At 48.3% G+C, this 21,514-nt stretch overlaps 1 protein-coding gene across 1 annotated transcript in view; it reads left to right on the top strand.

The window, feature by feature from the left end:
* LOC142498758 (voltage-gated delayed rectifier potassium channel KCNH8-like) overlaps positions 1–21,514 on the top strand; it is a 375,271-nt gene that overhangs the window by 308,634 nt on the left and 45,123 nt on the right. The window contains exon 8 of the mRNA XM_075607124.1: positions 13,190–13,453. Within this exon, the coding sequence (XP_075463239.1) occupies positions 13,190–13,453 (264 nt within the window). The remainder of the gene's footprint in view (positions 1–13,189; positions 13,454–21,514) is intronic.

Below are 21,514 nucleotides of genomic sequence, written 5' to 3'. Positions count from 1 at the left end.
TGGGAAGTCAGAGGGATTTAAGGAGATGAGCAGAGACTGTTTTGGGAGAACGTGATATTATTCTAGCAGCAGAATTTTAGATAGATTGCAAAGGAGACAGTTGTGAGACAGGGAGGCCTGTTAGCAGTATGTTACAGTAATCCAGACGGGAGAGAATAAGGGCATTCGAGTTTTATCCGTAGCGTGACAGAGGAAAGAGCAGATTTTAGTAATATTACGGAGGTAGATGCAACACATTTTAGCCACGCCGTGAATAGAGAAGGAAAGGGAAGAGTCAAATGTCACTCTTGGCAACGTTCTTTGGCGATCGGACAGATGGAAGAACCATTTCTGGGAATGGAAAAAAGGGATATTGGGCCACGTTTATCAGAGACTTGAGACTGGATTGCAGGTGTGAGGGTAGGGTTGGATTGATATATATACAGTGTTCGACAAACCTATACATTTGCTCGCCCCGGGCGAGTGGATTTAACCCCCGGGCGAGTAAATATTGGCCCAAGCAGCACACGTTTGGTACTAGGTGGCGAGTAGATTTTTTTGTGTGGCGAGTAGATTTTTTGGTGATTTGTCAACCACTGTATATATATATATATATATATATATATATATATATATATATATATATATATATATATATATATATATATATATATATATATATCTATAAGTCTGAAATAATGTTTGTGTGTGTATGTCTTCCCCCTGTGTGATTAGCCCTGTGTTCCCCCTGTGTCATTGGCCACGGACGCACCCCCCGCCCCCCTCATCCCACCCCTCACATTGCACCTCTTGCCCTCACTTGGATTAGGAATCTCACTTAGAAGGACCATCCACACCACTACCACCCGCCGCACCTCGGCGCCAGCCTCACCTCTCCCCCACCATCAACCCCCCTCCCCCCCCCCCGGTCACACCACTACCACCCGCCGCTCCTCGGCGCCGGCCTCACCTCTCACCCACCACCAACCCCCCTCCCCCCGGTCACACCACTACCACCCGCCGCTCCTCAGCGCCGGCCTCACCTCTCCCCCACCACCAACCCCCCTCCCCCCTGGTCACACCACTACCACCCGCCGCTCCTCGGCGCCGGCCTCACCTCTCCCCCACCACCAAGCCCCCTCCCCCCGGTCACACCACTACCACCCGCCGCTCCTCGGCGCCAGCCTCACCTCTCCCACACCATCAACCCCCCTTCCCCCGGTCACACCACTACCACCCGCCGCTCCTCGGCGCCGGCCTCACCTCTCACCCACCACCAACCCCCCTCCCCCCGGTCACACCACTACCACCCGCCGCTCCTCAGCGCCGGCCTCACCTCTCCCCCACCACCAACCCCCCTCCCCCCTGGTCACACCACTACCACCCGCCGCTCCTCGGCGCCGGCCTCACCTCTCCCCCACCACCAAGCCCCCTCCCCCCGGTCACACCACTACCACCCGCCGCTCCTCGGCGCCAGCCTCACCTCTCCCACACCATCAACCCCCCTCCCCCCGGTCACACCACTCTGTGTCCGTCTCCCGCTGAGGCCCCCTGCCATAACCTCCACCTGCCCCCCCCTGGGTAGCGCACCCCCATGCCCCCCGGGTGTCACCCCCCCCCGCACTGCCCCCTGTGTCGGTGCCCCCCTGTCACATGCGCGTTGCACGTGTGCTCCAGCGGCCTGCGCACGCTGCGGCTCCAGCCTGCGGCTGCTCCCGTTCATCGGGCACTTCAGCCTCCTCCCGACGCCGGCTCGCGCCCGCTCCGGTTTGCTCCTCTGCTGCATGCTCCGCCCCCACACCCAGGACCAACCAGTCAGAGCGCCCGGACAGGAGAGAGGCGCCTTCTGGACCGGTGGGAGCGCGGAGACTGGACGGAGGTGTCTGGTGTCCGCCGGTGGGGGGAACGGGCGGGTCCTCACTGCAGTTGTTGTGGGTGCCCGAGGACGTGTGTGTGTGTGTGTGTGTGACACTGTGTGTGTGTGTGTGACACTGTGTGTGTGTGACACTGTGTGTGTGTGTGTGTGTGACACTGTGTGTGTGTGTGTGTGTGTGTGTGTGTGTGTGTGTGTGTGTGTGTGTGTGTGTGTGTGTGTGTGTGTGTGTGTGTGACACTGTGTGTGTGTGTGTGTGTGTGTGTGTGTGACACTGTGTGTGTGTGTGTGTGTCAGTGTGTGTGTGTGTGTGTGTGTGTGTGTGTGTGTGTGTGTGTGTGTGTGTGTGTGTGTGTGTGTGTGTGTCAGTGTGTGTGTGTGTGTGTGTGTGTGTGTGTGTGTGTGTGTGTGTGTGTCAGTGTGTGTGTGTGTGTGTGTGTGTGTGTGTGTCAGTGTGTGTGTGTGACTGTGTGTGTGTGTGTGTGTGTGTGTGTGTGTGTGTGTGTGTGTGTGTGTGTGTGTGTGTGTGTGTGTGTGTGTGTGTGTGTGTGTGTGTGTGTGTGTGTGTGTGTGTGTGTGTGTGACAGTGTGTGTGTGTGTGTGTGTGTGTGTGTGTGTGTGTCAGTGTGTGACAGTGTGTGTGTGTGTGTGTGTGTGTGTGTGTGTGTGTGTGTGTGTGTGTGTGTGTGTCAGTGTGTGTGTGTGTGTGTGTGACAGTGTGTGTGTGTCAGTGTGTGTGTGTGACAGTGTGTGTGTGTGTGTGTGTGTGTGTGTGTGTGTGTGTGTGTGTGTGTGTGTGTGTGTGTGTGTGTGTCAGTGTGTGTGTGTGTGTGTGTGTGTGTGTGTGTGTGTGTCAGTGTGTGTGTGTGTCTGTGTGTGTGTGTGTGTGTGTGTGTGTGTGTGTGTGTGTGTGTGTGTGTGTGTGTGTGTGTGTGTGTGTGTGTGTGTGTGTGTGACAGTGTGTGTGTGTGTGTGTGTGTGTGTGTGTGTGTGTGTGTGTGTGTGTGTGTGTGTGTGTGTGTGTGTGTGTGTGTGTGTGTGTGTGTGTGTGTGTGTGTGTGTGTGTGTGTGTGTGTGTGTGACAGTGTGTGTGTGTCAGTGTGTGTGTGTGACAGTGTGTGTGTGTGTGTGTGTGTGTGTGTGTGTGTGTGTGTGTGTGTGTGTGTGTGTGTGTGTGTGTGTGTGTGTGTGTGTGTGTGTGTGTGTGTGTGTGTGTGTGTGTGACACTCTGTGTGTGTGTGTGTGTGTTTGTGTGTGTGACACTGTGTGTGTGTGTGACACTGTGTGTATGTGTTTGTGTGTGACACTGTGTGTGTGTGTGTCACTGTGTGTATGTGTGACACTGTGTGTGTGTGTGTGTGTGTGTGTGTCTGACACTGTGTGTGTGTCTCGCTGGGTTTGTGTGTGTGGCACTGTGTGCTGCGCGGGGGGGGAGACCGGAGCAGTGCAGGGGGGTGGGGGGGAGGACCAGACCTGCGCAGAGGGGGGGGAAGGACCACATCTGCTCATGGGTGGGGGGAGGCGGAGAGAGACGAGGGGAACGGGGGGGGGGCGAGAGGAAGGAGCTGGAGGTTTTGGTCCCGGGCAGCACCGGGTCTCTCAGCTAGTATGTGTGTATATATATATATATATGTGTGTAACCATGCTGTAAAATGGCTGCAGTCATCTCTCCTGCTGACAGTAAGGCCTGGTAAGTTATGGGCATGCCAGCAGTTATCATGGAGGTTTGCCCTCACACCCTGGTGAGGTGTCATATGTCTCATAGGAAGAGACAACATGCTGTGTGTCCACGGTTAGTGACATCAGAGATGTGCCTGTTCCTAGGGGATATAAGACACAGCACTGACTAAAGTTGGTGGTTGAGTTCCTGTGCTGCTCTGTTCAGTAAGAGGCACATGGAGGTCTGCAACATTGTTGCAGTAGTCTGATGCAGAGCTGTGAGTCTGGCAGCACAAAGCAGACAGGGAAAGCTGTTGGTGGCTGATGTAAGAACTATGAGACAAGGAGCAAGTCTGAGTGCAGGCTTGGGAGGAGACAGCTTATAGGACTGTGACCAGGGACCTGGCACAGGGACCATCTCCCTGAAGGGGAGATAGGGAACCCACCAATTAAGAGAAGAGATACCTTTCAGAGGGAAGCAGCTGAACAATGGAGGGCTAACTACACCCCATTGTGGAGGGCAGCTTGCCCACTGTGCAATAAAGATGATGCTGATAACAGAAACCCTCGTGTGTAAGAGTGAAGTGATTGCACAGGGGACCGCACCACAGAGGAGTTCCTCACCAGGACCATCCACAAGCTCACGCTGGGATCCTGATGAGGTGGAGGCGCTGCACTGGATATAGGTAGGACTCTGCACACTACCTCAGCTGCCTGTCTGGACGGGTCATCCCCACACACCATCATGCGGGAGACTCAGGAGTCCTGTAGCCAACAGGTGCACCACCAGACACACTCACACTGTAATGGGGACTGGTTAGACCACAGGGGGCAATATGAGATTGGGTGGGTCAGGCAGTCCAGAAAACCCGTTACATACAGTATGTGTGTGTGTGTATCATCTGCATAGAGATAATATCTAAGGCCAAAAGAGTTGGTGAGGTCACCAAGTGATGTACTGCAGTGTGTAGAGAGAGAAAAGGAGAGGTCCCAGAACAGATCCTTGAGGTTCACCAACAGCCAGGAGACAGGAGACGAAGACATGTTAACAACAGAGACCGAAATTATGCACTGGCAGTGAAGGGGTTATTTATTTCTTTATTTTTTTTAAATCTTTATTTAAAGTGAAATTATTAGCATGAAATCATTGAATCACTATTAAAAAATATATCAACAAAAACCCACAGTGCTTTATAAAGGTCATATTTTTTCTGGACAAAGATTCACAGAACATGGGCTAAAGGCAATTCACGGCCATACATGATTGCTAGAATAACGAGTGTGTTATGTTGATAATCTGGATAGAAGGGAGACACTCGGGAGGCTGACATTTTAAATGTGACCGACGGTAATTCACAATTGGAGGTTTTTTTTCCTTCTGTTTTCTGTACTAATTAGTTTGCTGGAAATGACAGGGCAGATGGGCAGCAACGAGACATTATTTTAGATATGCTTATATTGACCTTTAATAATAATGAATAAATATGCATTGACATTCAGTGCAAAATAGTGGAACTCTTCAAAACACTGCTGGCTTCTATTCCTACAAATGCTGAATACCGTAAACTGGACTGACTTATTATACATAATATATAGCAGTACGCTTTTCAGGGACAGGTACCCTAAGCTCTGTTCAATGCGTGACGTTACCTAAAACAATGACGGATGTTATGTTCCCTGAGGTTAAACGCGTATCCTACTTAGGATAAGTTTCAACAACATTCTATTGAAGCAAAATGTTGCGGAATTGATATATATATATATTTATATAAATTGGTCTTTTCTCAAGCTCTGTGTGTGTGTGTATATATATATATATATATATATATATATATATATATATATATATATATATATATATATAAAACACGGAAATAGCCGTGTTAGTCCAGTTGCGATAGTGCAGAATAAATGAGTACTTCCGTATTAGATGATACCTTTTTTATTTAGACTAACAGTTTATGTCATACTGTAGGACAAGCTTCAGAGAGTTCTCCTCTCTTCCTCAGGTCAGCAATACTGGTTTACAAAGGAATCTATGGTTAAAACAGAGGTTATTAAAGCAAAAGAAACCCAGAGATGTAGGTAAGGGGAAGTGAGAAAGGGATGTCTGAGGTCTTGTACTTATTGTATTACAATTCCCTATTTTGTATTGTCTGATTTCTAAAGTGCTGAGTACACTGTGGGATTTACATACATAAAGATATACATAAATACACATATAAATCGTTTTGTACTGAGCGTTCCTGCTTCCTCTGTTCGAGACACAGCGTTACGGAGACCGACACTTACTGATCTGCACATAATGTGATGTTTGCGTATAGAGAGTATTTATCCGCAGGTCACCTCGGAGCTGTGATGTTTGACAATTGCAGTATTAGGGTAATGATGCTGAGTGAGACTATATAACAGCGTCTGAGGTGGCGGAACTTCCTGGGACTTGACAAGTGTGGTGGCAAATCACCTGGGAACGAGTTCATTGCTCTATTATCTCATTCTGCTGCCTGTTATCACATAAAGCATTCATGGCTGGATAGACACAAGGAGACGCTGGGTCGCTGTATGTCCTGCGCTCTCGAAATAGTAACATATCTGCACCTTCTGTCAGATTCTCTTTTCTTTGGGTCTCTTTGACCTTGACAGTGCCCTGAGTCTGACACTTCTACATCATGTGATCGCTCCAGGAGCCGTCACGTGACACGACCAGAGACAGAAATGAAGGGAGCTCCATGTTGGCCGATCTGTTGGTCAGTGGTCAGCCCGACCACCCCGTAAAAACCGAGCAAGTGTCTATAAGAGGGGGAGGGGGGCCAAGACCATCCAGCCGGCCCAAGAATCAGGCGGCCCACACACACGCTACACGCACCCAATGCCCACCATACATAGACGCACGGACCCTACACGCACCATACACAGACGCACGGACCCCAGATACACGCACCATACACAGACGCACGCACCCGAGACACGTGACGCACCATACACAGACGCACGCACCCGACACACACGCACCCGACACACACGCACCATACACAGACGCACACACACAAGATACATGCACCAGACACACGCATGCCACACACTATACAACGAGAGAGCTCCACACACATAGAAAAGCACAATAAACACACACACCATACAGGGACAGAGATTTCCCAGGTGCCCGTGCCTAAAATGTTGTCCCTGAAACCCATGTTTTGCCAAGGCGCTATTGTGGCCCGAAAAATTGCACGGTTGTTTTGTTTTTTGTGTGTACATACACACACACACACACACACACACACACACATACATACATACATACATAGAAGCAGGGCTGGCGCTAGGGTATTGGGTACCCTAGGCAAACCTTCAGCCATGCTTTCTCTCACCTCCTCTCACACCCCCCGCTCTCTCTCACCCCTGTGCTCTCTCTTTCTCACCCACCGCTCTTTCTTTCTCACCCCCCGCTCTCTCTTTCTCACCCCCCGCTCTCTCTTTCTCACCCCACGCTCTCTCACTCCCCCCTCTCTCTCACTCCCCTCTCTCTCACACCCCGCTCTCTAACCCCATTGTCTCCCACCCAATTCTGTCCCCCACCCACTTCTCTCTCTCACCATTATTCTGTTTTTAACCCACCCCTCCGTTTTTACATAACCCTCCCATTTTGACCCCCCCTCTCCCATTTTTTACATACTCCCCTCTGTTTTACACCCCCCTGTTTTACCCCCCTCCCTAAGCCTGAGTAGCTGTGTGCAGCAGTAGGGAGAACATGTTGCTGCAGCAGCGTGGGAGGTAAGTAGGCTGCTTTGCTCCTGGCCTCCCTCACGCGGCCTCTGCCGCCCCCCAAAATGTGCCGTGGTCGCCATGAGAGTCAGTGTATTAACGTATTTAACTCCTAAAAAGTAGAAACCATGGTGGCACGGAAGGAGAAATGTAGTATAGGAACAAAATAGAAGTCACGCACACTTCTTCACAAAGCTCCCACAAAAGACACACTTCTTCCCAAAGGTCCCACAAAAGGCACACTTCTTCACAAAGGTCCCACAAAAGGCACACTTCTTCACAAAGGTCCCACAAAAGACACACTTCTTCACAAAGGTCCCACAAAAGGCACACTTCTTTGACAAATGATCAACACGTCGATCACCTAATAAATTAGCATTTACTGTAGAACAATCCCAAGCTTACTTTGTTTTTATATATATACTAGCTGAGAGACCCGGCGTTGCCCGGGATGTAAATCCGTAATAGGTAGTATTAGTTATAAATAGGGGAACAATAGGTTGACTATTTGGTAGAAAGGTTGTATAATGATGTTGAAAAGAAACATGGAAGAAAATGTAATACGATGTTGTTTAAAAATGGTTTATTGTAAACACCACAGTACAATGTATATTTTGGTTACATACGTGATGTAAAAATGTGAGGTGTGTGTCCCGCTATGGGTGTGAGTGGGTGTGAGGCGGCGGGTGGGTGTTCAGTATGGGTGGCGGGTGGGTAGTGAGTGCTGGCTTTGGGTGGGGCTCCCGCTAGGGTGTGAGCGGGTGTGAGGCGGCGGGTGTCTGGTGAGTGTGGGCGGCGGCTGGTCAGTGATGTCGGTGTGTAGGGGTGTGAGTGCAGCGGGTGGGTGTGAGGCGGGAGGCGCCGGGTGGTGAGTGGGTGCGGCGGCTGGTCAGTGATGTCGGTGCGTAGGGGCGGGAGGCGGCAGGTGTGTGTCGGGTGGGTGAGAGGCGGCGGGTGTGTGTCGAGTGTGGCGGGTGGGTGAGAGGCGGCAGGTATCTGTTGAGTGCGGGCGGCTGTGGGGCGCAGGGGTGTGAGGCGGCGTGAGTGCGGGCGGCAGGTGGGTGAAAGGCGGGAGTGCGGGCGGGGAGTGCGGGCGGGGAGTGGGTGAATGGCAGGGGGAGGCGGGAGGGTGTGGGGGGAGGCGGGGTATGTGAGGGGGGTGGGGGAAGGCATGGGGGAAAAGGGGGAGGCAGGGGGGGAAAGCCAGGGGTGGGGGGGAAAGGGGGGGGAAAGGCAGGGGCGGGGGGTGTCAGTGTGGGTCTGTCACAGTGTGTGTCACTGTGTGTGTGTGTGTTTGGGGGGGTCACAAACTGAGCTGGGGGGGTCAAAAACAGAGCTGGGGGGTCAAAAACAGCTGGGGAGTCAAAAACGGAGCTGGGGGGGTCAAAAACGGAGATGGAGGGGCAAAAATGCAGCTGAGGGGAGGGGCAAAAACAGAGCTGGGGGGTCAAAAATGCAGCTGGGGGAGGGGCAAAAACTGAGCTGGGGAGGGGCAAAAACGGAGCTGGGGGGGGGGGCAAAATGAAGCTGGGGGGGCAAATACTCAGACGTCTCAGTTAAGCCCCCCCCCAGCAGCAGTCAGCGCCACCACCACCACCACCAGGGAGCATTTCCTCACCTCCGGCAGCAGCAGCAGCAGTGTGGCCAGGGGTTGGGGACCCCTGGGTTAGAGCGCACCAGCCAATGAGAGCAGTGGGGGGGCGGGACACACGGGGGGGGTGAGACACACCGGCCAATGAGAGCCGTGGGGGGGCAGGACACAGGGGGGGGGGGGGTGAGACACACCGGCCAATGAGAGCCGAGGGAGGGCGGGCAGATGGACCAACGGACCAATCAAATTGTCTACAGACACTCACAACCAAGATTTTCAGTTATATATATATATATATATATATATATATACACAAAAACAAATAGTAGCGCTAGTACGTTAATTATAAATGATGTAATGTGCAAAAAGTGTGCTAAGAGTGAATTATATAGAAGGTAATTATAATAATGTAATACGTGAATAATGTGGGATAGATAGGTAATTAAGGCCCAGGGACAGTCTGTACGGATGAGGCAAAGCTTCTATATGGTCAAGCCTGACCACAGTGATAATAACAAAAAACAGAAAAAAAGAAAGAAGCGCCAGTTCCGTAAATATAAAGTAATGCGTAGAGTTTATTAAAAAAAACCAGAGTGGTCAAAAGGACCAATGTTCAACTGGTGCAAAAGGACCAATTTTCAACTGGTGCAAAAGGACCAATGTTCAACTGGTGCAAAAGGACCAATGTTCAACTGGTGCAAAAGGACCAATGTTCAACTGGTGTGATTAAAAAGCAATCAATATCAGATAGTAGCCGGGTGCAGCAATAGGCAAGTGACATATAAGGGGATGGTAAGGCGAGGGAGCAGGAGATTGTAAGGGAGGAAAACAACCAGTTGGAATATCAGTTGATTCAATAACAGTCCATATAGCCGATAAGAACCCAGAATAAAACAACAGTCACCAACTAGAGAATGTCCCTTCTCAGATGTACAGTGAAGTCGGTGTACTGTTGGCAGACCTAGTAGAGCACGGAGCTAAATTCCTCGACGTGCGGTCTGATTGGGCCGGTGTATCCTGATGTTAGTGAGAATACTTTCCTCCTGTGGCTTAAACGGAGCTCCCGTATGTCAAACCTCAGTAGGAGGTGAAAAACTCCCTGCGTGTCAGACCTCGCTTTGGCACCGGATGCGTAGTTCCAACGGGTGCCTCTATCCCCAGAGCGTAATGGCGTCACTGCGTTACTGCGTCACGACGCCAATGCGTTTCACTCAGGGTGACTTTCTCAAGGACAGGATTGTAGTAGCTGTGCTGGTCTTCAATGTATATATAGCACCAGTGATTGCCTCTGATCGAAAACAGCTGTATACAATCCTAGTCGTGGCCAGAAACTGCTATCTTCCTGTCTTCGTATATATCTTAATATATAAAATCAAAGGTTGGTACTAGCTGCGGTGAATGTGATTGGTCCGTGGCCACCCCGACTGTCATTGCCCAAGAGGTACGCCCCACTGTGACACACACCGCCCACACGACTGTCATTGGCCAAAACTTACAGTGACATCACTGACACACACCTACTTCACTGTCACACACTTTCACTGACAGCATACCCCCACAGAAGCCCTGCAGAGTCCTTGGTAAGTTCATCTCACACTCTCACCCCTGTGTCCACACACACACACACACACACACACACACACACACACACACACACACACACACACACACACACACACACACACACACACACACACACACACACACACACACACACACACACACACACACACTTAACATTTTTATATGTCCTGTTTCACACACACACTTTACATATTAATATGCCCACTTTACCAACTGAGTACACACACACACACCTGAGACCATGCTTCTTCACCTAATATCACATGAGATCCATATTAGATGAATGTTACATCTCTTAAAGGGATAAGTTGGAATGTACATTTTACAATATTAAGTGGCTGCTGTGAGTATCTCCTCACTAACTGTCATTTAATGCCTAAACATATTGTTATTTATTTGCAACGCCGGGTCTCTCAGCTAGTGTGTATATATATATATATATATGTGTGTGTGTGTAACCAGCACTCCAGTAAATAAACTTGATAGGTCTGGTGCTGTGGCCATAAACTAATACAGATATACGTTAGCAGCAGGAATGATGGCACAAAGACGACAGCACTCAAAAGTATAATCCAAAGTAATTGTATTAAAGAAATAAACAGCACCAAATACAACGTTTCGATCCGCACAGAGGGATCTTCATCACTCCCCAGATAAAGATCCCTCTGTGCGGATCGAAACGTTGTATTTTGTGCTGTTTATTTCTTTAATACAATTACTTTGGATTATACTTTTGAGTGTTTTCGTCTTTGTGCCATCATTCCTGCTGCTAACGTATACCTATATATATATATACATATACAGTATATATATATATTTTATATATATATATATATATATTTATACATACACACATATATACAGATTGGGTTTTTTGTTAAAATAAAAAGAAAGGAGGTGCTGGTACTCAGGGCCGCAGACAGCTTTCCAAGGCCGAGAACTAGAGTTTTCACTGGGTGTCCTCCCCAACCCCCAGTGTTGGCACCCTTTCGAGACCCCCATCTCTCCTCCCTCTCATCCTCTTCCTCCCTTCCCTTTCACCCCCACCTCTACCCTCCTCTTCTACTCCCCACCTAATACTCCCCCTCCCCAATACACATAATAACCACCCCAAATACACACAATAATTCCCCCAATACACACAATAACCAACTATACACACAGTATTACCCCAATACACACAATAAACCCCACGCAATACACACAATATCCCCCCTATACACACAATCTTATCCAATACACATAATAACCTTCCAAAAACACACAACCCCTATACACACAATATCCCCCTAATACACACAATAACCACACACACTTCCCCCCCTCTAAGAATTGTACATCCCCATAATAATATTAACCCCCCCAATACACAACCCCTATACACATAACCCCCTAATGCACATAACTCTTCCCCCAATACACACAATAACCCCCCCAGCACACACAGACACTCTCTCTCTCTCTCTCTCTCTCTCTCTCTCTCTAAGAATGTTACCTGGGGGACGGGGGGCTACTCCAGCAGCAGGGGAAACGGAGGTGGCGGTACTGAGTACTGGATAGTACCGCCACAAAAACTCCCTGCATAGACTTACACACACACTTACCATTACCAGCAGCACACTGCAGGCAGCCCCAAAGTGGGGACATGCTGGCTAAACCCTACAGTGTGTGCACACAGCTTTTCTCCTCTCACTACTGACCCAATTTTTTTTTAAAGCTGAACGGACCCTGGCCAATCCATCCCTGCGTACCAGGCACTGTAAAGGTTACTTTTAGGTTATCTGGTACCTTTTGATCTCCCCCCCACACCCCCCCCCTACCCATTAATACTATAACTAATTAAGATGCCATCAATAGCTAAACAAAACATCAAAATGGAAACGCTGATACAATTGCTCATAATAGTATGAAAGTGTCATAAACGGACGTAGCATCATGTATTGGAGTTGTAATAGGGTGAAAGCACTTTGCCATGTCGCGACTCCTTCAGCACTGACAAATACTGGCCCTTCACAAGGGAATTTGCATGTCATTCCCAGAGAAACAAATTCATCCAGATCTTTGCTTTTGGTACAGTTAGATTAAGAAAATCCCGCTAGATTTGGTTAAGTTGCTCACAAAAGTAAGGTATAGAAGAGTCACTCCGCACTGGTGCTGCCAGATGGAAAAGACCCTCTTGCTGCCGTCTGTCTAAGGGACTCCACACCCCCTACAAACGTGAGCTCCTGAAGGGGGGCTCACAGGCAAGGAAAGGAAATAGGCAGATAGGCGCACTGAGGGACACAAACTAGTTTATTAATAACCCCAATACTAGTATCAATAAAAACACATACACAATCCATGCTGCCTGGTACATTAACAGATTGGGTTCGGGCCCCTTCTTTTGGCTGCACAGTGTTGAGGCGTTGCTGTCCTGTCCCCCTCCCAGCCTATTGATATAGTTTTGCAGTGTTTTATTGTGTATGTGTTTTTACTGATCCTACTATTGGGGTTATTAATTAACTAGTTCGTGTCCCTCCGTGCGCCTATCTGCCTATTTTCTTTTCTTACTCACAAAAGTAGTTTTTGTTTGTTGGAGGGTGGGGAGGGTTTGGCAATCTGGCATTGCCACCATTTTTTTTAAAGGTATTTCAACCACAAAAGTTACACATGATAGGGACCGTGTTACGTGGTGCTTTTCAGTTGCTTGAAGCGAGGACACGGTATGTGACTCTCTGTGTCCTGTTTCCCCCCTGAAGGGTGGCTGCACGAGTTTTCGAAGCGCCTGGGGTTGCCCTACACCCAAGTGGAGAAACTGTCCGGTTCTGCCAACAGCAGCGTCCACCCCAACGGCAGACACGGGGGGAACGCCACGGATCTTATCGGGGGGCCCCCCCTCCGGAGCTCTTACATCACCTCGCTCTACTTCGCGCTCAGCAGCCTGACAAGCGTGGGTTTCGGGAATGTCTCCGCCAACACGGACGCTGAGAAGATCTTCTCCATCTGCACCATGCTGATCGGAGGTGAGTCAGAGGTCACCTGTCTGCCATATTTCCCTCTCCCACCCCCGTTTGTGCTCAGAGAGAGGTTTGTGTCCAGAATTCAGGTGACACTATCTTTTAATCCCCAGTTTTAATTTTTACGCAATCATAGTATTAAAAAGTAGTATAAACATTCATAATAAAATGTGTATCGCAGGTCTGATGGTCGTTCCGTAACTTTCTACACATCACACATAGTTTGTTGAGTCAAATGATTTATATAGCGTCATGTTATAAATACCTGATTGATACCATTTCAATTCAAACACAATTATGTTTATTGCATTTTAAATGTATATCTAGTGTAAGTAAATATCAATTATTAGTAGAATATTATTTACAATAGCTATTCTGTAAAATAATACATTTTGTTAACCAACCGTGTATAATGAAACATCCGATCTGCGTCAAATACATTTTCGGTTGATACATAGCACCGAAATTCTGCACTACTAATATAAACATATGACATCATATATAATAATGTATAGAGTTAAGATTTACGCCAGGTTCAATTTGAACGGTTTGCACGCGGGCGTTACGGTTTTGTTGGCGCACACACCATTTACATCTGTGCGCCAAGCTTATCCCATTTGGTTGTGCTAATAAACTTGACGAAACACATTGTTTGAAGATGAAGGCGTAAATGGCTGGTGGCAAAAGGCGTTAAATACTTGCGACCCGGCACTGATTTGTCGGCGAGTCTCCCTGATGTGGAGTAGGTCTCCGTGATTTTTAGCATCAGTCTCATAGACTTCAGTGGAGACCCACTCATGGAAATGAAAATGCAATTTTCTATAAAGAACTCCTAAATTCTGGAATTTCTGTTTTTTTTGGGTGCTGACGTCTGTGTAAACTGCAAGCTGACCCTGCCACTTAAATATATACTGCAAGCTGACCCTGCCACTTAAATATATACTGCAAGCTGACCCTGCCACTTAAATATATACTGCAAGCTGACCCTGCCACTTAAATATATACTGCAAGCTGACCCTGCCACTTAAATATATACTGCAAGCTGACCCTGCCACTTAAATATATACTGCAAGCTGACCCTGCCACTTAAATATATACTGCAAGCTGACCCTGCCACTTAAATATATACTGCAAGCTGACCCTGCCACTTAAATATATACGGCAAGCTGACCCTGCCACTTAAATATATACGGCAAGCTGACCCTGCCACTTAAATATATACTGCAAGCTGACCCTGCCACTTAAATATATACTGCAAGCTGACCCTGCCACTTAAATATATACTGCAAGCTGACCCTGCCACTTAAATATATACTGCAAGCTGACCCTGCCACTTAAATATATACTGCAAGCTGACCCTGCCACTTAAATATATACTGCAAGCTGACCCTGCCACTTAAATATATACTGCAAGCTGACCCTGCCACTTAAATATATACTGCAAGCTGACCCTGCCACTTAAATATATACTGCAAGCTAACCCTGGCACTTAAATATATACTGCAAGCTGACCCTCCCACTTAAATATATACTGCAAGCTAACCCTGCCACTTAAATATATACTGCAAGCTGACCCTGCCACTTAAATATATACTGCAAGCTGACCCTGCCACTTAAATATATACTGCAAGCTGACCCTGCCACTTAAATATATACTGCAAGCTGACCCTGCCACTTAAATATATACTGCAAGCTGACCCTGCCACTTAAATATATACTGCAAGCTGACCCTGCCACTTAAATATATACTGCAAGCTGACCCTGCCACTTAAATATATGCTGCAAGCTGACCCTGCCACTTAAATATATACTGCAAGCTGACCCTGCCACTTAAATATATACTGCAAGCTGGCCCTTCCACTTAAATATATACTGCAAGCTGACCCTGCCACTTAAATATATACTGCAAGCTGACCCTGCCACTTAAATATATACTGCAAGCTGACCCTGCCACTTAAATATATACTGCAAGCTGACCCTGCCACTTAAATATATACTGCAAGCTGACCCTGCCACTTAAATATATACTGCAAGCTGACCCTGCCACTTAAATATATACTGCAAGCTGACCCTGCCACTTAAATATATACTGCAAGCTGACCCTCCCACTTAAATATATACTGCAAGCTGACCCTGCCACTTAAATATATACTGCAAGCTGACCCTGCCACTTAAATATATACTGCAAGCTAACCCTGCCACTTAAATATATACTGCAAGCTGACCCTGCCACTTAAATATATACTGCAAGCTGACCCTGCCACTTAAATATATACTGCAAGCTGACCCTGCCACTTAAATATATACTGCAAGCTGACCCTGCCACTTAAATATATACTGCAAGCTGACCCTGCCACTTAAATATATACTGCAAGCTGACCCTGCCACTTAAATATATACTGCAAGCTGACCCTGCCACTTAAATATATACTGCAAGCTGACCCTGCTACTTAAATATATACTGCAAGCTGACCCTGCCACTTAAATATATACTGCAAGCTGACCCTGCCACTTAAATATATACTGCAAGCTGACCCTGCCACTTAAATATATACTGCAAGCTGACCCTGCCACTTAAATATATACTGCAAGCTGACCCTGCCACTTAAATATATACTGCAAGCTGACCCTGCCACTTAAATATATACTGCAAGCTGACCCTGCCACTTAAATATATACTGCAAGCTGACCCTGCCACTTAAATATATACTGCAAGCTGACCCTGCCACTTAAATATATACTGCAAGCTAACCCTGCCACTTAAATATATACTGCAAGCTGACCCTGCCACTTAAATATATACTGCAAGCTGACCCTGCCACTTAAATATATACTGCAAGCTGACCCTGCCACTTAAATATATACTGCAAGCTGGCCCTGCCACTTAAATATACAGTATACTGCAAGCTGACCCTGTCACTTAAAGTTCCAACATGAAGGTGCAATGTATACAGCAGCTTGGTGCCTCTGCACGTGTGCAATGAAATACCCGTAATGTTACGATTTTGGTTTGCGTCTGCATTGAAAGCGACTCATCACAGCTATAAAGTGTCCCCCAGCTGAGCAGGTGCATGTTTCCATGTCACAGCTATAAAGTGTCCCCCAGCTGAGCAGGTGCACGTTTCCATGTCACAGCTATAAAGTGTCCCCCAGCTGAGCAGGTGCACGTTTCCATGTCACAGATATAAAGTGTCCCCCAGCTGAGCAGGTGCATGTTTCCACGTCACAGCTATAAAGTGTCCCCCAGCTGAGCAGGTGCACGTTTCTATGTCACAGCTATAAAGTGTCCCCAGCTGAGCAGGTGCACGTTTCCATGTCACAGCTATAAAGTGCCCCCCAGCTGAGCAGGTGCATGTTTCCATGTCACAGCTATAAAGTGTCCCCCAGCTGAGCAGGTGCACGTTTCCATGTCACAGCTATAAAGTGTCCCCCAGCTGAGCAGGTGCACGTTTCCATGTCACAGCTATAAAGTGTCCCCCAGCTGAGCAGGTGCACGTTTCCATGTCACAGCTATAAAGTGTCCCCCAGCTGAGCAGGTGCACGTTTCCATGTCACAGCTATAAAGTGTCCCCCAGCTGAGCAGGTGCACGTTTCCATGTCACAGCTATAAAGTGTCCCCCAGCTGAGCAGGTGCACGTTTCCATGTCACAGCTATAAAGTGTCCCCCAGCTGAGCAGGTGCACGTTTCCACGTCACAGCTATAAAGTGTCCCCAGCTGAGCAGGCGCATGTTTCCATGTCACAGCTATAAAGTGTCCCCCAGCTGAGCAGGTGCATGTTTCCATGTCACAGCTATAAAGTGTCCCCCAGCTGAGCAGGTGCATGTTTCCATGTCACAGCTATAAAGTGTCCCCCAGCTGAGCAGGTGCATGTTTCCATGTCACAGCTATAAAGTGTCCCCCAGCTGAGCAGGTGCACGTTTCCATGTCACAGCTATAAAGTGTCCCCCAGCTGAGCAGGTGCATGTTTCCATGTCACAGCTATAAAGTGTCCCCCAGCTGAACAGGTGCATGTTTCCATGTCACAGCTATAAAGTGTCCCCCAGCTGAGCAGGTACACGTTTCCATGTCACAGCTATAAAGTGTCCCCCAGCTGAGCAGGTGCATGTTTCCATGTCACAGCTATAAAGTGTCCCCCAGCTGAGCAGGTGCATGTTTCCATGTCACAGCTATAAAGTGTCCCCCAGCTGAACAGGTGCATGTTTCCATGTCACAGCTATAAAGTGTCCCCCAGCTGAGCAGGCGCATGTTTCCATGTCACAGATATAAAGTGTCCCCCAGCTGAGCAGGTGCATGTTTCCATGTCACAGATATAAAGTGTCCCCCAGCTGAGCAGGTGCATGTTTCCATGTCACAGCTATAAAGTGTCCCCCAGCTGAGCAGGTACATGTTTCCATGTCACAGCTATAAAGTGTCCCCCAGCTGAGCAGGTCCATGTTTCCATGTCACAGCTATAACGTGTCCCCCAGCTGAGCAGGTGCATGTTTCCATGTCACAGCTATAAAGTGTCCCCAGCTGAGCAGGTGCACGTTTCCATGTCACAGCTATAAAGTGTCCCCAGCTGAGCAGGTGCACGTTTCCATGTCACAGCTATAAAGTGCCCCCCAGCTGAGCAGGTGCACGTTTCCATGTCACAGCTATAAAGTGTCCCCCAGCTGAGCAGGTGCACGTTTCCATGTCACAGCTATAAAGTGTCCCCCAGCTGAGCAGGTGCATGTTTCCATGTCACAGCTATAAAGTGTCCCCCAGCTGAGCAGGTGCATGTTTCCATGTCACAGCTATAAAGTGTCCCCCAGCTGAGCAGGTGCATGTTTCCATGTCACAGCTATAAAGTGTCCCCCAGCTGAGCAGGTGCATGTTTCCATGTCACAGTGTATTTTACATTGTAACTTTCCACAGGGAAACAGATACCCCAGCAGCGACTGACCGTGATTTCCCATCTGCAATTTACAGAACTTCTAATCACATTGTACGAGCCGTAAACGCAGGGAAATTGTTCCTTCGGAGCCCGCAGCAATTTGGGCTCCCGCTATTTTAATGGCAAACACTCTAAATGTTTCGAAACACTGAAAGTGGTTACATGGCGTTCTCCCGCGGGGCTGGCTGGCATTATTTTGGGCTTCCTTAGTTGGACCGCTCAGCGGGTGGGTTACGGCTGCAGTACTAAGGTTTGGGTAATTGTCGGACGTAGACTCATCATGCAGATGGAATTATGCCTTGCAGGCCCCCTCTGGCAGTGAAAGCGTTAAAGTGTGATCGGTGGAAACAGCTCTCATTCTTTCATTCTTCAGCCGCACGAGAGGCTGGCAAAACACTGCGCAGCAAGCGAGGGGTTAATCGTTGGTGTTTTGTAAAGCTCTGACAATACCTCTGATTGGCTGATTTCTGGGCATTATTCTCCCACTCAACGTGCTGCTCCTCTACCTTAACTTTAAACAGTCTCCTTATGCTGCACATCCCACCGCCCCCTCTCTTTGCCCCACGCCCCCTCTCTTGCCCCTCTACCTTCTCTCACCTCCTGGTGGGGGCAGGCAGTACCACCTCCTCCTGGTGGGGATTTGATGCCTCTCATTGCAGGTCAAGCGGTGATCCCTGTCATTGCCCACAGGCGGCCCCCAGGCCGTGTAGGCAAAGCTTGACTGTGGAGGGGATATCGAGGGATGTGGTTTGTAAGGCTCACTCAGCCTTCCACCTTCTGTGACCCCACCTGTTGAGTGGGGGGTGATGGATGACCTGTCGAGTGGAAGCGGGAAGGGAGGGTGGGCTTCCAGCAGCCCAACCTCTTGTGAGATGGTGGGAACGACCAACAAATTTAGCAGTAATATTAATAATCATTATTGGCCACAAAGTCTCTGCCTGAGTTAACGGTTGTGTCCACCTCCACCAGCCTGGCATTATTGGCCAGCAAAGCTCTGTTCTTCAGGAATTACTGCTTAAACCTCCTGTTTTCTCGAGTTTCTTTGCTTTTAACCATTTTGCTGCCATTAAAGCTCATTCTTGCATCTGTGAGAAATATCTGCTTTGCTGGTAAGAGCGACACATGATGTGTGTACCTGTTCCATGAACGTGAAAGCTTCCAGTGCTGGCAGGTGGTCCATTCACAGGGTCAAAAAAAGCAGTGGGCCGCTTTATCCTTTAACAATTAGAATACTGATTGTCACGATAGGTTATGACAGGTTGTAATTTACACAAAATAACTGGGTTTGAACTGAACGAGGCTTAGATATAACAAATTGTATTTATTCCTTTGGATAGGTGAACACACGATATAGTACAGTAACAGATAAGAAATACACTTACTTTGGGGATGGGGAATGAGAAGTAGGAAGCATAGCAATTCTCTCGCAATTAGGTAACGATTCAGATGATATCAGAAGACAAAGGATAAAGGGTGGACAACAGTTTATAAACCTTTTGTGCCCTATCCTTAACATTGAGTACAGTGGATTGGTTTTCAATTAACTCTAGCCACTCATTAACGTGGGAACACATTTTGACACATGCCCCCCTGCTAGTTGGTACATGCGCAGTAGAGCTCTGAGGTCTCATTTCTGTAACCCCTCCTCTGCATTAGGAATGCCAGCTAGTCTACCAGATTGGATTCCTTGCAGGATATTCTTTGTTGTGAGGTGTGAAATGGAACACTTGGAGACTGCTCTGGTTTGAGTAATCTCCGCCCTCATACAAACAGTGGAGGTGACAAAATCCTTTGAACCATACTTAAGTCCTAGACATTGGGTCGCCTTTCTGGCCATAAGCAGTGACTACAGGTACCCCAAGCCCTGGCCCTCTGGACCCTCCGGAACCGGAGATATGGATTCCCAAATTTCAGCTTTTCACACTTAGTCGTTTTCCTGAGCAGTTTCTGCCGCCGCCATTGGAACCTATGGCGCGACCCGCTCTTCTCGGTTCGACCCTTATCGGGGGTCCAGGATACGGGGACCCGGTTGTGGTCGAGTGGGGGGAGGTCTAGGAACTAGGGGCAGAAAGAATTTTATTTGTAAGTGCTCTAGAACTGTTTATTCCCACGCCACTTGTCGTTGAACTTGACTTGTAAGTGATCAAAGCTCTCCTATTGAAAATGTATCCGCTTTGCGGTTAAGCGGTTTGGACGGCAGCCAACTCGTTCCTGGAAAGCTCTTTCGAGGATTCTCCATTGAAGTCAATGGGCCCATTGACTTACAATGGGAAACCGCCGCTCTTCCTCTCGGGCGCCATCTGCTTCTCAGGAAACAGGACTCAACAGCAAGATTCGCCATTGAAACACATGGAGCCTCAATGGCGGCCTATGGGAGTCTGCAAAATGGTGACTGAAAAGGCGGGAAAATTACACAAAGGGCTATAATCACTAAACAACTATTAACCCTTGTGCTCCCGGATGGAACCTAGTGTGTGTGATGCAGACACAAAGGGCTATAATCACTAAACAACTATTAACCCTTGTGCTCCCGGATGGAACCTAGTGTGTGTGATGCAGACACTGATTAAACCAGATGTTACAATAAAACAGGGGAACGGGGGAATACACATTTACATGTCATAACAAGGGTTAAATCACATTTCTGGACCTCAGCCCAGTTAACCCCTTGTCTCCCTGTTGAGGTCAGGGGGATGGCCAAATGGGGTGTAACCCCTTTAATACCGGGCCACCCCCTCTCTCCCTCTACACTGATTATATGTGAATAATATTTTCGGAAGCAGGGTAACTGCCCCTGATTATTTGGGATCGGAGAACTGTCTTTAAAAAAAAGCTCTAATACAGATCTGCCAACTTGTGCTAATTTCTAGTAAGTCCAACAAAAGTATGGTGGAAGTCAATGGCGTAACCACCCGGGCACTCGGGACCCTCCCTTCGGACATAAGATGATCCCCCCCAAGCAGTTACAGAGAACCCCGCGCTCTTCCCCACAGCAATAAAACGGATTGCTGGGGGAGAGCGCGGAGCCTCTGTAAGAGAGCGGCTCTCCATCGACATTGCGGCGTCATGTGACACTGCGTCTTCATGGTGACACGATGTCACATAATGCAACAACGTCGCGGGACGATGGCCCGCAGGTAATTGAGCTGCC

Source organism: Ascaphus truei, chromosome 7 (genome assembly GCF_040206685.1).
Source record: "Ascaphus truei isolate aAscTru1 chromosome 7, aAscTru1.hap1, whole genome shotgun sequence".
Taxonomy (NCBI): domain Eukaryota; kingdom Metazoa; phylum Chordata; class Amphibia; order Anura; family Ascaphidae; genus Ascaphus; species Ascaphus truei.
The sequence above is the reverse complement of the archived record's forward strand: the minus strand, read 5'-3'. Positions and strand labels throughout refer to the sequence as shown.